Source organism: Podarcis vaucheri, assembly GCF_965113315.1.
Source record: "Podarcis vaucheri genome assembly, chromosome: 11".
NCBI lineage: Eukaryota > Metazoa > Chordata > Lepidosauria > Squamata > Lacertidae > Podarcis > Podarcis vaucheri.
Genome location: NC_138749.1, coordinates 1,885,825 through 1,906,486, shown reverse-complemented (window position 1 = coordinate 1,906,486; position 20,662 = coordinate 1,885,825). Strand labels below are relative to the sequence as shown.

The following is a 20,662-nucleotide window of genomic DNA, read 5'->3' as shown; positions in this document are numbered from 1 at the left end:
GCTTCTGGTGAACCAGAGCAGCGCACAGAAACGCCGTTTACCTTCTCGCCGGAGTGGTACCTATTTATCTACTTGCACTTTGACGTGTTTTCGAACTGCTAGGTTGGCAGGAGCAGGGACCAAGCATTCGGGAGCTCACCCCGTGGCAGGGATTCGAACCGCCGACCTTCTGACCGGCAAGTCCTAGGCTCTGTGGTTTAACCCACAGCGCGACCCGCGCCCCTGTGGCAGGGTTCTTGTCAACATAGGGAGGGATAGACTTCGTGTTGGAAGAGTTTCTCCAAGTCTCTAGTGAAGTGTGTGTGCAAGTGTGTGTGTGCAAGGTGGGAAAGCAGGACCCTCGCAGCTCCCTCAGACTTAATGGGGTTAATAATTTGCGGTGGGGAAGCTTCTGTGTAGCTTTTGGTGTATTTATTTTCCTCCTTCCAGATTTGCCTGTTTAATTTAATTTTATCTGATTTAGGGATCCGACAATGAGTGGTCTGATATGACAGTGCCATCAGCCTTGGCTGTGTGACGATGTCTGACACTAAGGCAAGTGATCACCATGGAGAGTAAAAACAAAAGAGGGCTCTCTCCATGAATAAATTGCCATTTTTGCTGGGGAGGGGGGGGAATGCTGTAAAAGGGAAGTGCTTTTCAGTACCCCTGAAAATGTTTCTGAGGAATGAACAGTAGTTTGGGCTTAACTAAAAAAAGGGGGGGAGGATCCAAGGTTGCAGTAGCGATGTGAGGAAGTCTTGTTGAATTTAGTCAAGCTAATCTGCAAGTTAATGTGCATGAGATTGGGCTACATATCTAGCATTTTTCCAGTCTAAATTCTGTTACATTTGAAAAGATTGTTAAAAAGCTACAAGCATCCCTGAGGCCTTCCCCGCCTGGTGGTCTGGGATGGTATCTCCCGTCTGCCCCCCACCCCCCAATGCAATAGCCATGCTGGCGGGGGTTGATGGAAGTGGTGGTGCAAAGGAGCCAGAGGGCGCCAGGCAGTGGCGTAGCGTGGGTTGTCAGCACCCGGGGCAAGGCAAGTAATTTGCGCCCCCTAACCCGTGGATTTGCGCCCCCTAACCCCCAGATGTTGCGCCCGGTGCGGCCGGCCCCCCCCTGCACCCCCCACGCTACGCCACTGATGCCAGGTTGGGGAAGCTTTCCATGCCACTGGAAGCAGTCCACCTTAGGCATGTTTTCCTCTCTCCACCCAACTTGAGTCTTGCAGAAAAATGCTTCCTTGAAAGTTGTGTTGGGCTGTGGGCTGGTTGAGGTCACAGTCCACAGAAGCAGATGGTTCTGTGTCCTTGATAAAAGACATTTCCTTTCTGAATCTGAGCAAAAGGTTGCTTGCCTCCTGCTCCCTTGCCCAGCTGCTCCCGGCCAGTTCCTTTATCTCTGAATTCCATTTGCCCTAAACACAGCACTGTCTTGATGGCTTTGGTCGGGATTTCTTGGCGCGGGCATCTGAAGGGCAGAAGGCTCAGCTCTTGTCTGTGGCTTGATGTTGAGTAAATTACCTTGCGCGCAAGCTGGCAATTGCACACAGTTTCCCCGGTATCCATTCTGAAACGGGAAGCTGTAGCGAAAATTCATTGCATGCTTATTTCAGACCAACATGTTTGCGGTTTGCAGCAAAAGAAACCCCTGCACGATTTATTGAAACGCCAGTATCCATGTCCAAACAAAACAGAACGGATTAGGCAGCCCTTTCCTTCCAGCTGTGCTTCAGTGCTCTCTACATCTCCTATCGCGCTCTGCTTTGATGAGACCTCAGGCTTGCGCTGCCTGTCATATTGCAGTGTTTGGGACTTTGTAGTTTAGGGGAAATGTGGGGAAGACACAACATGGTGGAAGCTTATAAAATAACGCACCGCGTAGAGAAAGTGGGTGGAGAAGGTGGTTAATTCGCCTTCCTTGGAGGTTTCTTGGCAGAGTTTGGACCGCCACCTGTCGGGGATCCTGTAGCTGTGATTCCTGCATTGCGAGGGGTTGGACTAGATGACATCAAGGGGTCCCTTCCAACTCTACAATGCCATAGGTCTGTGAATGTGGTGATTCGGAGCCGCCCATCATGCCACCCAAAGTAGACTGACCTCGTGCCAAATTTCCCCAGTTGCCAATCCTCCCACCCTTTGCCTTTCTTGCCCCTAGGCTATAAAAGACTGTGCAAGATGTGCTGCTTCTCTGTCGCCTGGCTTTGCTCTTCGCTCCTCCAGTTGAAGAGTCTAGGATCTGGGCTTCCCCCATGTGGGTGCATAAGTAGGAGTGCTTTGGAGAAAAAGGATGCGTCTTTGGTGCCATCCTCACAGCTACAAGACCACAGTTTCTCTCTCTCTCTTTCTTTCATACATCATATCCAGTGCTTTAGTGCAACCCCCCCAAAAAAACCCCTCAAAGCAGTTTATGAAAAAGATGAAACAATAACATTATCAATAAGAAAAATCAACAACAATAATTTAAAACTTTCAAGAAGGTGAAATAACGATAGACTAAAAACAGATTAAAACTCACAACAGCTTTCTAAACACCTGGACTGCCTTATCCAAACAGGAACCTTTTTAGCAGGTGCCAAAAAGAGTACAGTCATACCTCGGATTACAGCCGCTTCAGGTTGCGTTTTTTCAGGTTACGCACCTGCCGAAACCCGGAAGTACCGGAACAGGTTACTACCAGGTTTCAGCAGTCGTGCGTGCGCAGAAGTGCTAAATCGCACTAAGTGCTGAATTGCAATCTGTGTGTGCGCAGACGCGCCGCTGTGGGTTGCGAACGTGCATCCCACACAGATCACATTTGCGACCTGAGCGTCCACTGTACAGTGAATGTGCCTGTCTGATGCCAGTCAATAGGCAAGGAGTTCCGAGGTGTAGGCACTGCCACACAGAAAGAATGAGTTATTATATAAATGTGGAATGGGTATTTTGTGACAGCTGTAACAGTCTCAGTAAGTTTCCTCGTGAGTTTTTCCTCCTCTTGCCCTTAATGGGTTAGGAGAACCGGCCAAGGCCTCCAGCATCTCTGAGCAGCCACTGATGGCATCACAAATGCAACCCTTCATCTGAGGAGGACTTTGGGGTCGGGGATCTTGCCGGCTGTCTAGGCAGGAGTTCTCCCTACCTCTTGTGGCTCGGAAGGGGAACTGCCTTCCTGCGTGTGTGCGCACACAAACACCTGGTTGCAACACACACACACACACAATTGTGTCTCCAAAGGTTCAAAGTCTTTCTGGGAAGCCTGCATTGCATCCTTGGATGTTGGTGGTGGGTCTACAGGGAGCCACAGGAAGCACATTTATGATGATAGAGTCAAGGTGTGCCGCTGCGGTTGGGGCAGAGGTCATGCGAGGGCAAGAGCGCAAGGCAGGCTCTGGCTGAATTATGTCTCTCTCCCGGCTTTAATGCACGGAGCCTTATGAGCTGAGTGGTGATGCTGTCCAGATGGTGGGGGCAAAAGACACATATGGGGGATGTTGGCGGCTGAGCCTGCAAGGTACTACCGTGAGCGCTGGGAGAGGAGAGGGAGGAAGCCTTTGCCAGAGAGCATCTGCAGTTGACGAAAGGGAAAATACTCTTCCCCAAGCCCTCTCAAAACATCTCCCTGGCCATCCTGTTCCAGTTGTGCTCACCTCTGGAAAAGTAGGTGGATGGGTGAACCTCCACAACATCTGGAAGCAGGGCCGGATTTAGGTTTGATTAGGTTTACTGAAGGTAATGGGGCCTTTTATATGTCCAGCTGTCCTTTGTCAACAACAAATTGTCACTGTTTTGTTGTGTTTAATGTATGCTATATGGTAATTTATGGACCTAATAGGTATCTAAAGCCATTTGTTAATAATAATAATAATAATAATAATAATAATAATAATAATAATAATAATAATAATTTATTTATACCCCGCCCTCCCCAGCCAAGTCCGGGCTCAGGGCGGCTAACAACCAACAATAAAAACAAGTTGATTAAAATACAATTTAAAAAACAAGATTAAAATACAAGATTTAAACATTAGGATGCAGCCTCTTCACAGGAGGAGAAAGGAAAAAGAAAGAGGGGAGGGAATCAAACTGATTCTAAGCCAAAGGCCATGCAGAATGTCGGCACCCTATATATAGAAAGGAGCAAATCAGGGATATTTTAGGGAGCAGGCGAGCAGACGGGGCCCATTTCTTACATCATAGGAGCCTACACAACACAAAACACTGTTGCTGTATGTAGGTTTTATTTCATTTGTTTTTTATCTTATGTTTTGGAAATGTACATCCAGCGTTTTTCCCCTTTAAATGTTTTTGGGGCCCCCAAGAGAGTGGGGCCCTAAGCTAGAGCTTGTTTAGTTTATACAGTCATCCCTCGGGTTACAGACGCTTCAGGTTGTGTGTTTTCGGGTTGCGCACCGTGCCGAACCCAGAAGTACCGGAACGGGTTACTTCCAGGTTTTGGCACTCGCGCATGTGCAGAAGCGCCGAATTGCAACCTGGCGTGCGCAGACGTGGCACTGCGGGTTGTGAACGCTGCGGGTTGCAAACGTGCATCCCACACGGATCACGATTGCAACCTGAACATCCACTGTGCATAAATCCGGCATTGTCTAGAAGAGTTCAGAGCTAAAAAGAACTCTGTACATGCATGGAGGGGATTCTCCAGCAATTGGTCTTGGGGCTTCCAAGTAAACATTGGCACCAGCTAATTCGAACGTCCTTCTTTTTAGCATTTATTGGCTGGAAACCACAGAAGGGCAAGGGGATCAAATCCTGCTTGTGGGTTTCCCAGAAGGGGCTTCTGGCTGGCCATGGGGAGAGCAGGATGCTGGAATAGCTGGGCCTGATCCAGCAGCCTCTACTTACATTCTTGCATTTTGTTTTAAATTGCCCATTTTAACAGTTTCAATCCAAGGGTTAATACTTTAAGCTGCCTTCCTTTTCTTTTTAAAAACCCGTTCCTCGAGAGTGACTCTTGAAAGCTGCGCATACCAAAAAACCCTGGATTCAGTTTCCAAATTTCACCCAAATGTCAGTTTGCATGGGATATTATTATTGATTTATCCATTTGGTTTGCATCCCATCCTGTCTCCCAAGGGAGCCCAAGGCAGCACTATTCCCCCACCAGCTACAGTTTTATTGCTCGCTATGTGTAGAAAATGAATTGTATTTTTACATCACCTCTGGTGCCTTCAAGGAGCATGTGATTTTTTAAAAAGAAGTATTTTCCAAGCAAGGCTGAGATTCAACACAATCCTTTTTGTTGCTCCTCAACAAGCATTGAGTAGAGGTTTTTGACAGGGCCAACAATTCTTCAAATACACGGAGGGCTGTCACCTGGAAGATGGAGCAAGCTTGTTTTGTTGTTCCGGAAGGGAGGATCTCAACTGGTGGAGTCAAATGACCCGAAAGGAAATTCTGACAGCAAGAGCTGTTCATTAGTGGAACCGACTCCCTTGGCTGGAGGTTTTTACGCAGAGGCTGGATGTCCACCTGTCTTGGATGTTTTAGCTGAGGTTCCTGCATTGCAGGGGGTTGGACTAGATGACCCTTGGGGTCCCTTCCACCTCCAAAATTCTATGCTTCTATGATTGATCTTGTCCCACATTTGCCTGCTTCCTTTTTATCCCAGTTGACCCCCGCAACTTTCCCAGGAAGGAGTTCCCAAGCCCGCTTGATTCTTAGGGGGGAGAGGTCCCGTCCTTCATCTCCTCGCCTCTCCCATCATGTGATGGCCTGGGACTCGGACTCGGAACCGGAGGAGTCTCAGTCTGCACCGGATCCTCTGCCTCAGGCATCATCTGGGGCCTGATCCTGAAGAGTCCCAGTCCACACAGGTTCCCCTGCAACAAACACCAGCTGGGCCGAGTCGGGGGCCTGAGCCTGCCCTGGCTCCAGATGCGGGGATGACCTCGTTGCCTCCAGCTGGGCCATCACTTACAGCTGCTCCACTACTGGTTGGGTCAGGGGAGGCTGAGGCGGCCCCTGGGTCTAGTCACCCACCGACGTCTCCCCAGCTGCAGAGACTGAGGTCTGAGAGAAGGAGAGACCTGAGTACTTGCAGGAGGAGTGCTCACCTTCGGGAGAAACAGGGAGGTGAGTCGTCGGGGGATCAGGACTGTCCGTTACCCCGACTAAGATAAAAGGCTGTCGGACCCTGTCCCAGGTTGCGGGAGCAACATTGCTGTATGCCAGATCCTGCCTGAGATCCTGTACCTGTCCTTGCCTGGTTTCCTGCCTCGTGTCCTGCCTTGGCCCTGTCAGGCTGACTCCTAGCAGAACCTTCAGATTCTGGACAGGCCCTGGACCGCGTTTCACAGGTTACCCCCGGGCCCAGCACACATCAGTTGTCCAACCTGCTTCCTGCGAGCTCTTGTTCCATGAAATAAATTAAATTGCAAAAACCGCTCATTGGTTTTTATAGACCACCATTGCGCTCCCTTCTCTGCTGCCACCCTTCATTTAGACTTCGCCTTTTCAGTTGTCACTTGGTGGGTTTTAAACAATCAGTTATTTACTCGTTTTGTTTAGCCGGGAAGCGGCACATCGGTGTGGCGCTCCCTGCCAGCTGGGCAGCCTGTGGCCCTGCGGCTGCCAAGACTCTCTCTCTGCATGGTTGGCAGAGCAAAGGTCAGCTGTGTGGTCCGGGGATCTCTGCCAACTGCCACCCCCCCAACCCAAAGCACACCCCCCCTGAGGTTCTTCTGCACAGCCAGACTTCCTGGAAATACCCTGGCAGGCTCCCGAGGCGTGAAAGAACAGCTTCCTTCCTGAATCGGAGCAATCCACGTCCTCTATTGCTCCGGGAAGAGGAACGACTTGCTATTTTTGGACGGATAGTAATCATCTCCATTTTTAAATAACCATATTAATCTCCACTTATTAAACTACTTACAGTTGCAATGTATCTCGAGAGTGTATTCCGGCTGCGTACTGAACTGAGCTGGGGGGGGGGAGTGGGGGCTGTAATTATAAGCAGTTTTCTATGAACATAGAAGAGGCTTCTGGATCAGGCCAAAGCCCATCTACTCCAGTTTGTCTAAGCCGTCTAGGTTGGTCTCCTGTTGGAGCGCTGTAGTTTATGCACTGCATGAAAATGAGGCTTCTTTTCTCTCTCTCCTGAACATTCAGCTTCATTTATTACCTTCATTTGGAAGGTAATAAAACCAGCATCTAAAATTAGGTCTGTAAACAGACTGGAAGCTGGTGGAGAAGGTAAAATTGTGATGGAGTTGTGTGCTCCAGGAAAGCCACTTGTGCCCTGCAGAGGAGGTGAGATTTCAGGCATCACGGCCCCAGCCCCCCCCCCCCGCGCAATTGGGGGAATCCCCGGCCGCATCATCCCCTGGCTGGCCAATTGGCTGGCTTGGGGGGCGTGGCCTGCCCTATTTAAGGCAGGTGCAGACGGGGATCTCCCTCTTTCCCCTCCTGCCAGCTGTTCCTGCTTTTCCCACCCTCCTGCCCTATAAGGTTTTCGTTCCTTGACCTTGCTATGGACCTTTGTTGGTCGCCATTGAGGGGCCTGGTAGGAATTTTTCCACTTGGCAAATTGGCACCAGCCACTTGGTTTTCGCCCACCTCATAGCACATTGTCACAACTTTCTGGGTATTGGCGGTTAGGCATTGGTATTGCTCTGTAGATGGAAGAGGGGAGGTAGCGCCATCACCTGCCCCACATATTGAAGGGTAGTCCAGTAAAGGATTCCAGGGGCATGGCCCTGTCCGAAGCCCAGGGAGGTGAGGGCCTAAGCCACGCCCCGTAGTGGTAACCCCAGGGGAGTTCCTAGTTTATGTGCATCAGCAGGACGCCCCCTACTGGTGGTTAACCCTTCCCGGACTTCAAGCGGACGGACTGGAGTCAGATAGTCGGTTAGGACCAATGCCTAAGCCAATACCGCTCATCACCTGTAACCAATGAAGTTGTGGCCTTATTTAGCCCATTAACCTTAATAATTGTGTTGTGTGTCTTTATTTCCACGGGGGTGGGGGGACTTGCCACGCAAACCAGCTCCCATCAACACTTCGCCTGTTCCTCTTTGCACCAGTTTATAAACCCAGGTTGCATTTTTCTAGCATTATTGTATTTACCATACAATTTGAGGCTGGTGTTTGGATCCAACCTTGTATCTTCCTTTCAGCTTTGCATACATAGGCTTAGATACGTTTGTAATTCCTTGCATTGCAGGGAGTTCGGCTCGATGAGCCTTGTTCTCCCTCCCAGCTCTGTGCGTCTTAAGTGCAACCTGTTGCTCAGACCATCGTCCCAATTTCCTCTTCCTTTGTGGTCTCCGTATTTGTGTGCTGCAGCCGTGACCGCTGCCGTTCTCTTTCCACTTTAGCCCTGCTGTGTGTACAATTTCTCTCTCCCTTCACTGTGCCAGCGTGTCGTGTCTGCGCTGAAATATCATCAGATTCTGACTTCAGAGAGATGTCAGCGGGGTGGAAATATTTCCTAGATGGACGCTCTTTTCTCAGTCTTGATTGCTGCCGCTTTCTTCCCGGGCGACTTCTGCTCTCCTTCCGCCTCTTACAGCTGATGTTTCCCTCTCCATCCTGGCTCAGTCACAGGGGTGATCCCAGCCAGCCAGGGATCACATAGCATATATTGGGACAGCGACAACAAGGAGCCAGTCAGATCTGTGGTTGCATGAAAAAGCCATGTGTAGATGAAGGCTGTGCAAATGAGAGGCCTTGCATTTCTCAAGGAATGTTTTTGCATTTCCCTGGGAATGCAAGGTATCTTTGAAAACCTGGAAATCGTTATCAGCAGCTAGGATTTCTGTTGCGCAAAAGTGGAAAACATTGAGTGGTTTAAATCTTACATTGTGGTGCAAACATACATGGGCTCTGGCAATTGCTGAAGAATCCACAATCTGTGCATGCTTAGAGGTAAAGACTCTACAGAACGCTTTTTCTCTTTCTTTTTCTTTGGCGATCCCTCATAGCCGAGTAAGATTGTCTTCCATAAACACAGTTTTAACAATGAGTCCAAAAGTGACTGTGGAGGCCATTTCTGGATCCACACGTCCTTCCACAGTGGGGACATTGGTTTCTGGATGGGAGTTGATCCCAGTGTGGATTTGCCAAGCATGCCTTCCTCTTAGCACATTTCTCCCTTGCGTCCTGAGTTCGAGTGTCTTCAAAGCCCATGACACCTTTGGTCAAGGCTGTTCTCCAACTGGAGCACTCACAGACCAGTGTTTCTCAATTGTTGGTGTTTATACTATATATATTTTTGGATTTGCTTTTAGACAGTCTTGAAACCTCTTTTGTTGACCACCAGCATTACGCTTCCCATTTTTAAGTTTGGAATAGAGTAGTTGCTTTGGAAGACGATCATCAGGCATCTGCACAACATGACCCGTCCAACGAAGTTGATGTTGAAGAGTCATTGCTTCAACACTGGTGATCTTTGGTTCTTTCAGTACACTGGCACTAGTTCGCCTGTCTTCCCAAGTGATGTTTTTGGAGACACCGTTGATGGAATCTTTTGAGGCGTTGGAGATGGCGTTTATAAGTGGTCCATGTTTCGCAAGCATACAGTAAGGTTGGTAGTATGATAGGAACACTTTTACGCAATATAGAACCATAGAATTATAGAGTTGGAAGGGATCTTCAGGGTCATCTAATGCCATAGCTGTCAACTTTTCCCTTTTCTTGAGAGGAATCCTATTCAGAATAAGGGAATCTCCCTTTTAAAAAGGGAAACATCGACAGCTATGTCTAATGCAGGAATCACAATCCCTACCTTCCAACCTGGAGCCACTTAAAAACCTCCAACAAAGGAAAGTCCACCACTTTCCAAGGGAGATTGTTTCACTGTTGAACAGCTCTTACTGCCCAAAAGTTTTCCTGATGTTGAGTCGGAGTCTCCTTTCTCATAACGTGAAGCCATTGGTCCTAGAACAGGAGGAAACCACCTGGAGATGCCCTTGAGATATTTGAAGGTAGCTATCTCCCCTCACCCTCCTCTTCTCCAGGCTAAACATCCCCAACTCCCTCAACCATTCCTTGCAATGCTTGGTTTCCATTTCTTCATCCTCTTCGTTTCCCTCCTCTGCACCCCTCCCAGCTTGCTGGATCTCTCTGCTGCTCCCCTTGTTGCGCCAAACCAAAGTGTCCACCCATCTGAAATTGGCCTTATTTGTTCCTCGCTGTCTGTTCCTCACTGCCTCCCGCCAGCCTGGTGCCAGCCTTTCCTTCTGCCCCCCCCTGCCAGGGCTGCCATTGTTCCTTCCAGCTGGTGGATGTGGCCCCCGCTTGCCAAGCCAAGCGTATTTTCCAGCTGGTTCACAGTCTGCCGACGGCGCTCCATCGTCACAACCCAACAGCCATTAACCGTAGACCTTCAGCCGACACTCGCTCTTCCAAACGGATGAGTGGGATTTGGGTGCCTGGGACTTCCCCAGCGGTGCCAACCCTCCTTTCCTTGACTCTTGTGGTCCTCGCCCCCCATCCTTTGCGAATTTTTATAAATGAAAAAGAGAGAGAGGAGGGATCTGGCAGGCTTCTCCTTCTTGTAATTGTCTGGATCCTCCGGGCCTTTCCCAGCTCCTTCCGTTGACAGGCGGCGCTTAAATCAGATTAAAAGTGCCCTTTCAAGTGGGAGCAGGGCTGACCCCGCAGGTAAGACTTTTTCTGAAGAGCTTGGCGGCACGGCCTGCTTTTTCTCTGGGGTTCGACGCTGACAAGCTCTCCGCAAGCACCCTGCGGCTCGAGTCCTATTAAAGGGAGACTTGTTGGGACTCTGGGATGAGGAGAGAACACCAATGGGCTTTTTCATCCTGCCAAAGCCTTTCATCCCTGGATCTGAGGAAAAGGAAATGAGATGATGCAGAGATTTGGGGGGGGGGTGTTTCATGTTCCCCCAATGCCCCTGGCACCGACACTTCCCCTCCATCAAACACACACGCACCTGCCCCACCTTTCCCTTGCTAAAGGTGTGCTTGCAGGTGAGCCGTGGTGCTTCGCTGTGGATTTGGGGCTCGAGGAAAGATTGGGAGAGGATTTGCACGGGACGCCTTACACGGGCCAGTTCTCCCTTGGGACTGAGGTAGGCATGGCTCAATCCTTCCTCTTCGCTCTCCCCTTGACCCTGACCCCTCTCCCTACAAAAACACCACACCAGTGTTCAACCGGCTAAGATTATAGTAGCTGAAAAATTGGGGGTGGGTGGGTGGGAAGCACATCTTTTGAATGGATTGTGGAAAAATTGGTCCACAGCAACTGTGATTTAAGCAAACTGATTGCAAAATAATACAGCCATACATCGGGTTGAAGTTGCTTCAGGTTGAGCGCTTTCGGGTTGCACTCCACGGCGACCCAGAAGTAACAGAACACGTTACTTCCGGGTTTCGCCGCTCGCGCATGCGCAGATGGTCAAAATGATGTCACGTGCATGCGCAGAAGTGGCGAATCGCGACCTGTGCATTTACAGGTGCGGGTTGCTTTTGCTTCAGGATGCGAACAGGACTCCGGAACAGATCCCGTTCGTATCCAGAGGTACCACCGTACCTATAAACCAGGCTGAAAGTTTTGTGAAAGAATTGCTGTTTTTTGAAATGTTTTCCAACAGCAAGATGAATGATGCCCTTGCAGTTTTCAACCTGCTGTGACGGTATAACTTTATGCTCTTTCTCTTTTGTTTATTTTGTTTATTTATAAAATAATATTTATTTCTTTAAACATAAAACAAACCCCAACCATCAGAGTAGAGAAAGGGACACTTTCATTTGTCTCGTGGCGTCCGAGAGGGTTTTTTCCCGTCCTACCGCAGGAAAGCCCACTGATTCCCAGTGAATCAGAACAATCCCCAATCAGGTTTTCTGTGGGTTGACGTTGGTTCCGTTTCAGTGGTAAACCAGGGTTTTCCTGGAGAAAGTGGCTGGGGAGAAGAAAAACCTCTCGTTCATGTGCCTAGAAGTCACAGGAGAAAAGGATTTGTGGATGAACTCATAGGGGGAAGGAGGCAGCGATGGGCACTCTCAATCCATGGCACGTCAAAGTGCAAGTAGATAAATAGGTACCACTCCAGCGGGAAGGTAAATGGTGTTTACGTACTCTGCTCTGGTTTGCCACAAGTGGCTTAGTCATGCTGGCCACATGACCTGGAAGCTGTACGCCGGCTCCCTTGGCCAGTAAAGCGAGATGAGCGCCACAACCCCAGAGTCATCCGCAACTGGACCTAATGGTCAGGGGTCCCTTTACCTTTACCTTTACAACTTCATTAGCATCTCTCAGTATTGTGAACAACACCAAACTTACCTTTTGTTGGTATCTTCATGAACTTACCTAAAAAGAAAAAGAAAACAAAAGACTGACTTAAGCGCCTGAAAAATCTATTGAAATTAGACATTGTAAGTTCATCCTAGGTTGGGTAGTTCACAAGTCTCTGTGGCTTTGCATAAGGTTTTGTATTTTTCTCAGATGATTGATAAAGAATGCATAATTATTTTGGTAATTATTGTGTATATATTAGTCTCCCAACGTGTTGCATGAGTCATACTACAAACTTTGCCACCAGCCCGGAGGAACCCAGAAGCGATGGTAGCGATAGGTTTTGCCTCTCCTACAGAGGCCCTTCGTGGAGCCGGCCTGGCGGTTGTGCACACCCTTGCCACCCCCTTGCCTTCCCCGCGACTCGCTCTCATCCACGCTCCGGATTGTGGCAGCAGTCGCTTTATCCTGAACACCGCTGCAAAGATTCTCTTTTAAAACAAGCCTGTAGAAGCAATTTGAAGTGCCGCCAATTGACAAGAAGTGAAACATTTAGACACGAGGTGTTCCATTTCCGCTCCTTCTGTGACGTTTTCACTCAATGCAAAAGAAGAGCCATTTCTTCCAAAAACATTGATTTCGGGGGGTTGGAGCAGCGGGGTGTGGGGGTCAACCTAGGAGTTTTGTGGAGAAATCTCTTCTTCCCTGTTCCCTTGCTAGTTTTGAACCGTTTTTTTCTCTCTCTCATTTCTGTTTTTAATATTATTCCCTGATTATGCATGTTAGCCTCTGAGAGCTTTTCCACACTTCTGCAGGCCTCAGGCCCCCAAAGCACGGGTTCAAGCAGCTTTCTCCTTTCCCAGGGAAAACCTGTTCTTTAGTGCTAAATTGGAGGCAAACATTCACCCGGAGAAAACCCAAATTGCTGTTTGCTCCAATTTAGCAGTAAAGAGCAGTTTCCTCCAGAGATAAGCCCTTTATCTGGCTTTCTTGTAGAGCAGCTTTTCCCAACCTGGTGCCTTCTTCTTGTTTCGCACCACAACTCTCAACAGTCTAACGGATCATTCCATTCCTTGCCTCTGCCTGTTTCATGAGCCACTACCAGAAGTTTGGTGGTTCGAGCCCACCCAGGGACAGCTGGGGGCATGATTTTCACATTGCAGAAGGTTGGGCTTTCCCTTTTTTGCACTACAACTCCCATCAGCCTCTGCCAACACAGCTCTGCTGGAGCAGACAATAGTGATTCACTGGCTGGGGCTTATGGGAGTTGTAGTTCAAAGATCCAGAAGGCACCAAGATGGGGAAAGTCTGGTCTACGCAAGTAGTTAGCTCAGCACCCCTCTTCTCTCCTTGAGGTTTCTTGGTTTTCAGCCCTCAATCCAAGAGGGCATCTTTTTGGCATCTTTTGGGGTTCGCGGAGAACGCCACGGTTTTGTATTGACCACACAATGCCCTTCCCTCTAATCTTGCGAAGATGGAGCGCGCATTTTCAGGTGACGCAACACGTGGGGACATGTGGGTTGCTGAGAGGGACAAGTCAAAGGGAATGCAGTCTGATGCCAGCTGCAGCACCTCTGAATCAAATTAAGACCTGGGAGACACGGGTTCGAATCCTGACCGTGGCACTGGGCGGTGACAGGCAGATCTCTCTCCGCTGGCCTTTGCCAGCTATGTGAGAAAGGGAAAGAGAACCAGGGTTGAAGCTGTTTTGCCCAGTACTTGTGATGCTGCAACCATTTGTGAGCTCATTTCTTATTGATTATTGCTCCCTTCTTCCCTTCCTCTCAGGTTTTGGTCCCACTCACCCCTCGCTGTTGTGTGTTTGCTCCTGCAGATGGCTTACCCTGTGTCGGCAGCGTGTTACGTGGTGCTAGCTGCGGTGGTGGTCGTTTATGCTCAGAGGCACAGCCAGCAGGGTAAGTAGTTGCCTCCTCTCTATCCCAACATCAGTGGGAGATTTATGGTTATTTTACTACTTACTTATATTCCAGCTTTTCCCCAGACCAGGTCTCAAGGTGGCTTACAGACAAATTAAAGCAGCACAGATCAAAACACAAAAATCAAAACACCTATAAAAAAAGGCAAGTCAACTCTAAGTTGAAACAATATAAAACAAATCTATTAAAACACAGACCATAAAAACACACGGTGTGATTTGAAAGCCACTGTCTCAAAAGAAACAATCAGTTTCCCAAAGGTCCCGTCAGGATAAAACAGTCTTCGCTTGCTGGTGGAAAGACAAGGAGGAAGCCAGTCTGGCTTCTTTCGGAGTCCCAAAGTTGTCTGGGAGCCACCACCGAGAAGGTCCTGTCCCCTGTCCTCGCCCAGCATGCTTGTGAGGGTGGCGGCATCTAGGAGAGTGCCTCTCTCAAAGATCCCAGAGCCCAGACAGATCTGTCTGGAAGAATTTGGTCCTTCAGATATTCTGGGCCTAAGCCAGAGCAAGAGATTTCTGCAGGACGAATGGCCAAGGCAGTTTCTTGTTTGCCCAGCAAAGACACTCCAAGACAGTGCTGGGGGGGGGCGCGAGTTGACTGAATCTGAGCTTTTCTGTGACACGTGGTGAAGCATCCAGGTGGCCACTTGTCCAGGTGTCCAACTCCTTACTCACATGGCTTGTGTAAAAAGAGTAGAAGTCAATTGCATGGAGCATTACAAGGTGTTTTTCTGCACCATCCCAAACGCCCAGAGAGCTGTCAGCTAAAGAGCAGGGTTGTGTCCGTGTAGGGATATTCCACAATTTCTTCCAAGTACTTCACAGCTACACTCCGGGGCTGAAGAGGCGAACTTGCTGCAACTCTGGAGTAGCTGAAATCCCTGCGGATGGGGCCCTCTGAGGTCCATCTAGTGGAGAAGCCAAGGGCATGCTCTCTCCCTGTTTCGATCAGGCAAATGCCAATTATGGGGCATTCTGGCCCCCCAATGAAGACATCCCTTAATATGGTTCATACTGATCACTGCACTGATTTTACTGGGTTTTATTTGTGTATTTCTTTTTTTTAAAAAAGAGGGTTGTTCTGTTTTCTTTCATGTTGAAAAAATAAGAGACGCAGGCTAGCGCACTTCGTTTTGTTTTTATTTTTGAAAGATGTCTTAGCTGTGGGCGAGTCGTTCCAAACAGCTTGCATATTACAATATTCCAGGGATACATATGTGGAACTCATAGTCGCTGGATGTCCAGAGGCCTCGCCAATTCAGGGATTCTATGTCTTTTTTTTAAAAAAAAAAAGGAAAGAGCATTAGATAACTACATGGAGGATGCAGTCTTTTAGCTATGACAGCCTAAAATGCAATCGCTGCCTTTAGAAACAGCTTAGCCTATTGGATGCGGTTGTCGATGGGCGTAGGCAGATTTTGCCTTGGTGTCCAGTTTGTGGTTTGTGAGAGCATCATTCACATCCAGGACATCTCCTCTTACGTTCTAATGGCGTAGTGTATGGTGGTAGCAAAAGTCCTGTAAACGCATTTCCTGGTCCAAAAAAGAGGGAAATCTAAGAACTATTAGGAGTTGGAATGTCTTGGGATTTTGCAGATGTTTTACTGTGGTTTTATAATTTGTTGGGTGCTGCCCAGAGTGGCTGGAGCAAGCCAATCAGATGGGTGGCTTATAAATATGATGATGATGATGGTGAAGTTCTGCCCCTTTTAGGGACAGAGGCTGGGCTCCGACAGAACTTGCCTCCAACCTGATCTTCGTGGGCTGTGGGGGTTGTTGCTTTTCGCCTTCTTCTTTTGAGCCCCTTCTCCATAATTGAGTCCTCCCTGGGTCTCGCGTGCGCCTCTCCTCGCCTGGTGATTTCTCTATTTTTAAACGAGTAATTCTCCACTATTGATCAACACCTTGGCTGAATTAACTCACATTTAAATAATAATTATGTTTTCTCCCTGGAGAAGGGAGGCAAGGAGGGAGATAAACACCCTTGGAAATGAATGAGCTTGTTCGGGCTGCATGCCGGGGTTAATATATTGATGGGTGTCCGAGCGTAGCTTAGTAACCAGCAATAAGCAATTAGGCTCCGTCATTATTCAAGCAGAGGGAGGGCGATTTGACTTTCTCAGCTCCCTCCCGCCCTCCCTGCTTCCAACTCTGGCGCTAATCTTTGCCAATCAGCTCTGCTGCAGTGCCCCACGGAGAGGTTGGAGTCGGGGGGCTGCAGGTGCCGTGATTGTGCTGCGGGCAGGGGGGGCATCTATGAGAGCAAGCGTAATCCTCAGGATGCAAGGCAAGGGGTTCATCTGATGCCCCCCCCACCTTCCAGCAGCCAGGTGCACCTCTTCCCTTCCCCTTGCCAAGAACACTTTCTCCTCTAAAGAAGAAAGGCCAGGAGCACGCAGGCCAACTCCTAGGGGCTGAGGCAGTTTGCTGTTGTTGTTGAGTCGTTTAGTCATGTCCAACTCTTTGTGACGCCATGGACCAGAGCACGCCAGCCAGATGGGTGGAGAACAAATAACAAAATTATTATTTACAGATAGGTAGCTGTGTTGGTCTGCCATAGTCAAAATAAAAAATTCCTTCCAGTAGCACCTTAAAGACCAACTAAGTTAGTTCTTGGTATGAGCTTTCGTGTGCATGCACACTTCTTCAGATACACTGAAACAGAAGTTGCCAGATCCTTCTATATAGTGAGAAGGTGGGGAGGGGTATTACTCAGAAGGGTGGTGGGAATGGGAGATTGGCAGATAGCTGAGATGAGCCTGTTGACGACTCTTAACGACTGCAATAGGTCTTACAGGAAAAGGCAAGGGGTGAGAAGGTGAAAAATGGCTTAGTCATGTATAATGAGATAAGAATCCAATGTTCCAAATTATTGTTACCATTAGTCGTGGATGCTTTAGCTGAGATTCCTGCATTTCAGGGGCTACGCTAGGTGATTCTCAGGCATAGCTGTCAACTTTCAAATTTGAAAATAAAGGATCACCTGTCCTGGGGACAGTCTACGGGATATCTAACAATCCGGGATAGCAGTGGGAAACGGCGCTGGAATAAGGGTATTTCCTGCAAAAAAGGGAAGGTTGACAGCTATGTTCTCAGGGTCCCTTCCGACTCTGCAATTCTCTGGAAATGAGGCAAGAATAAAGCAGCCTCAGAAGATATCAGCCCAGCACAACCCGCTCTCCAAACGTTGGACCTTGGCAGTCCTTTACGGTCCGGTCTCTTTCTGTTTTCCTGACGTGTCTGCTGCAGAGAGCCAGCCGGCGCTCAGGCCCTGCCAGGACGAGAAGTCCCTGCCTTCCCAAGCTGTCACACACACTCTGCTTGCGAGCCTCGGCCGGTACACCTGCCAGCGCGCAAACACACACCCATGTATATTTTAAAGGCAGGAAACAGCCTCCGGGCCGTTTTGTGTCTTGCGTCTCCCTAATACTGAATAATGGAATTCCCTCTTGCTTGTCTCGGCTGGCAGGCCAGAGGCCGAGGGCTGTGGGCTGCCGGCCGGAATCGTCTTACTGCTCCCCGAAAAGTCACTGAGCAGACTGGAAGAGGCACAACTGGGGCACGGGAGGCCAGCTGGTGGGCTTTGTTGGATGCTGGGTTATCCAGGGCAAGTGCCCAGGCTTGCTGGCCCAAAAAGGCCCTCCCTCTGAACCTCAGAGCTTCTGAGCCACTAAGTCGCTGCTTGGGCTTCCCATCTCTTGCGGGGGCTCAAATAGTGCCAGCACCTTCTGTCAAGAGCTTGGGTGTAACCTTCGACGTATCCCTTTCCATGGAGGCGCAGGTTGCAGCCACAGCAAAGGTCACCTACGGGACTGCCTCTCCTGGTATGCCCCGCGGAGGACCTTAAGGTCCACAAATGACAACATTTTGGAGGTCCCAGGCTGCAAGGTGGTTAGATTGGTCTCAACTAGGGCCAGGGCCTTTTCAGCACTGGTCCCAATGTGGTGGAACGTTCTGTCCCAAGAGACCAGGGCCCTGCGGGACTTGACATCTTTCCGCAGGGCCTGCAAGACAGAGCTGTTTCGCCTGGCCTTTGGTTTGGACTCAGTCTGACCCTTCTGTTTCCCTCCCTTATGGTCTTGATTTATTGGATACTTTTAAAATGAGGCTGCATTTTAAATTGCATTTTAACCTGTATTTTAAATTGCCCCCCCTCCATTATGTTTTTAATGTGATTTTTTTGGTGTTAGCCACCCTGAGCCCGGCTCTGGCCAGGGAGGGCGGGGTATAAATAAATTTATTGTTATTGTTATTATTATTATTATTATTATTATTATTATTATTATTATTATATAATACGAGGACAAGGACAGGGTGGTTGTTTCCTGCTGTGGAGAGAAGGCGTTTAATTTATGCCAGTCTCCCCCAAAGTGGTCCCCTCCAGATGTTCATAGAGTCACAGAATTGTAGAGTTAGAAGGGAAGCCAAGGGTCATCCATTCCTGCCCCCTACCATGTAATGGGACCCCAACCCCCATCAGCCAGCAATCCCAGGGGTCAGCAGTGGTGGGATCTGCCCTCCAAGAGCATCTGGAGGTCACCACATTGAGGGAGGGCTAATGTCATTATTGTCATCAACAAGGTTTTTACATTTACTCGCAACATTTCATAGGACAATAGAATTGTAGAGTTGGAAAGGAGGCCCCAAGAGTCATCTAGTCTTATCCCATTGCAATGCAGGAATGTCAACTAAAGCAACCATGACAGATGGCCATCCAATCTCTGCGTAAAAACCTCCAAGGAAGGAGAGGCTGCCACCTTCTGAGGGAGACTGTTCCACTATTGAACAGCTGTTACCACAAGAAAGTTCTTCCTAATACAGTGGTACCTCGGTTCTCAAACTTAATCCATTCCGGGAGTCTGTTCGACTCCCGAAATGGATTGAAAACCAAGGCATGGCTTCCGATTGGATGCAGGAGCTTCCTGCACTGAAGCGGAAACTGCGTCGGACATTCAGCTTCCGAAAAAGTTTGCAGACTGGGACACTTGCTTCCGGGTTTGCTGCACTCGAGAGCCATTTTGTTTGGGAGAGCCACTTTCGCCCTTCAGAGGAGGTGTGGTTGCGGGCTTCATGGCCCCACCATGCGCGCAACGGCTGGAACCCAGCCTCGGCGCGATTGGGGGGATTCCCGGCCACATCACACGGAAGAACCCCGACCAAACCCAAGAGGAGGCGTGTAGTGGTGATAGGGGATTCCCTACTGAGGGGAACAGAAGCAGTGATCTGTGGGCCTGACAAGATGTCTCGGGAAGTGTGCTGTCTCCCCGGGGCTAAGATCCAAGATGTAACTGAACGACTGCAAGGAATCATAAAACCCACTGACAAATACCCCTTCCTCTTGGTTCATGTGGGAACCAATGACACTGCAAGCAATAGCCTCCAGAAGATCAAAAGAGACTACGAGGCTCTCGGCAGGAAATTGAAGCAACTAAATGCACAAATTGTCATCTCATCTGTCCTCCCAGTTGAACGACGTGGCCCAGGGAGAGAGGGGGAAATAGTGGAAGTGAACAGCTGGCTTCGCAAATGGTGTAAACAGGAACGGTTTGGATTCTTAGATCACGGACTGCAGTTTCTTGAAGATGGACTTCTGGCAAGTGATGGGCTGCACCTCACAACGGTTGGGAGAAATGTTTTTGCCAAAAATCTCAGAAACCTCATCAGGAGGGCTTTAAACTGACTAATGTGGGGGAGGGAGACAGTGCTCCTGAAGGTAGGAGCCTATCAATTAATGAAGATGATCATCCAAATGTCATAGACCAAATGGAGAAAACAGCACACGGACCTAGTGGTGGGAGGAAAAAATCCTTAAATAAGAGACACGGGGGAATGATTAATGGACTTCAATGTCTGTACACTAATGCACAAAGCATGGGAAATAAACAAGATGAGCTTGAGCTCTTGGTACAGCAAACTAAATATGACATAATAGGCATCACTGAAACCTGGTGGGATAAGTCCCACGATTGGAATGTAATAATGGGGGGATACAATCTATTTCAGAGAAACAGACCAGACAAGAAAGGAGGAGGAGTGGCGTTATATGTCAGGGATGTGTATACCTGTGAAGAGATCCAAGATTTAGATCCTCAAAGCCAAAGTGAGAGCATTTGGGTCAAAATTAAGGGAGAGAAGAATAACAGAGACCTCATTGTGGGAGTTTACTATAGATCCCCAAGCCAAACGGAGGACATAGATGATGCCTTCCTGGAACAGATGGCCAAGCATGCAAAAGGAAGGGAGATAGTAGTAATGGGGGACTTCAATTACCCGGATATTTGTTGGACGTCAAACTCAGCCAAGAGCATAAGGTCAAACAGATTCCTCACTGGCCTTGCAGACAACTTCATTGTCCAGAAAGTGGGAGAAGCAACAAGAGGAACAGCCATTTTAGATCTGGTCCTAACCAATGTTGATGACCTGGTTAGTGGGGTAGAAGTGGAAGGATCATTAGGCGCGAGTGATCATGCTCTTCTGAAGTTTACTATACAGCGGAAAGGAGCAGCCAAGCATACTAGGACTCAATTTCTTGACTTTAAGAAAGCCGACT

At 48.8% G+C, this 20,662-nt stretch overlaps 1 protein-coding gene across 2 annotated transcripts in view; it reads left to right on the top strand.

Annotated features, from left to right (window-relative positions):
• CNTFR (ciliary neurotrophic factor receptor) overlaps positions 1-20,662 on the top strand; it is a 452,132-nt gene that overhangs the window by 243,948 nt on the left and 187,522 nt on the right. For both annotated transcript variants that reach the window (XM_082242163.1, XM_082242164.1), the window contains one exon: positions 14,011-14,092. In XM_082242163.1, coding sequence (XP_082098289.1) covers positions 14,011-14,092 — 82 coding nt within the window. The remainder of the gene's footprint in view (positions 1-14,010; positions 14,093-20,662) is intronic.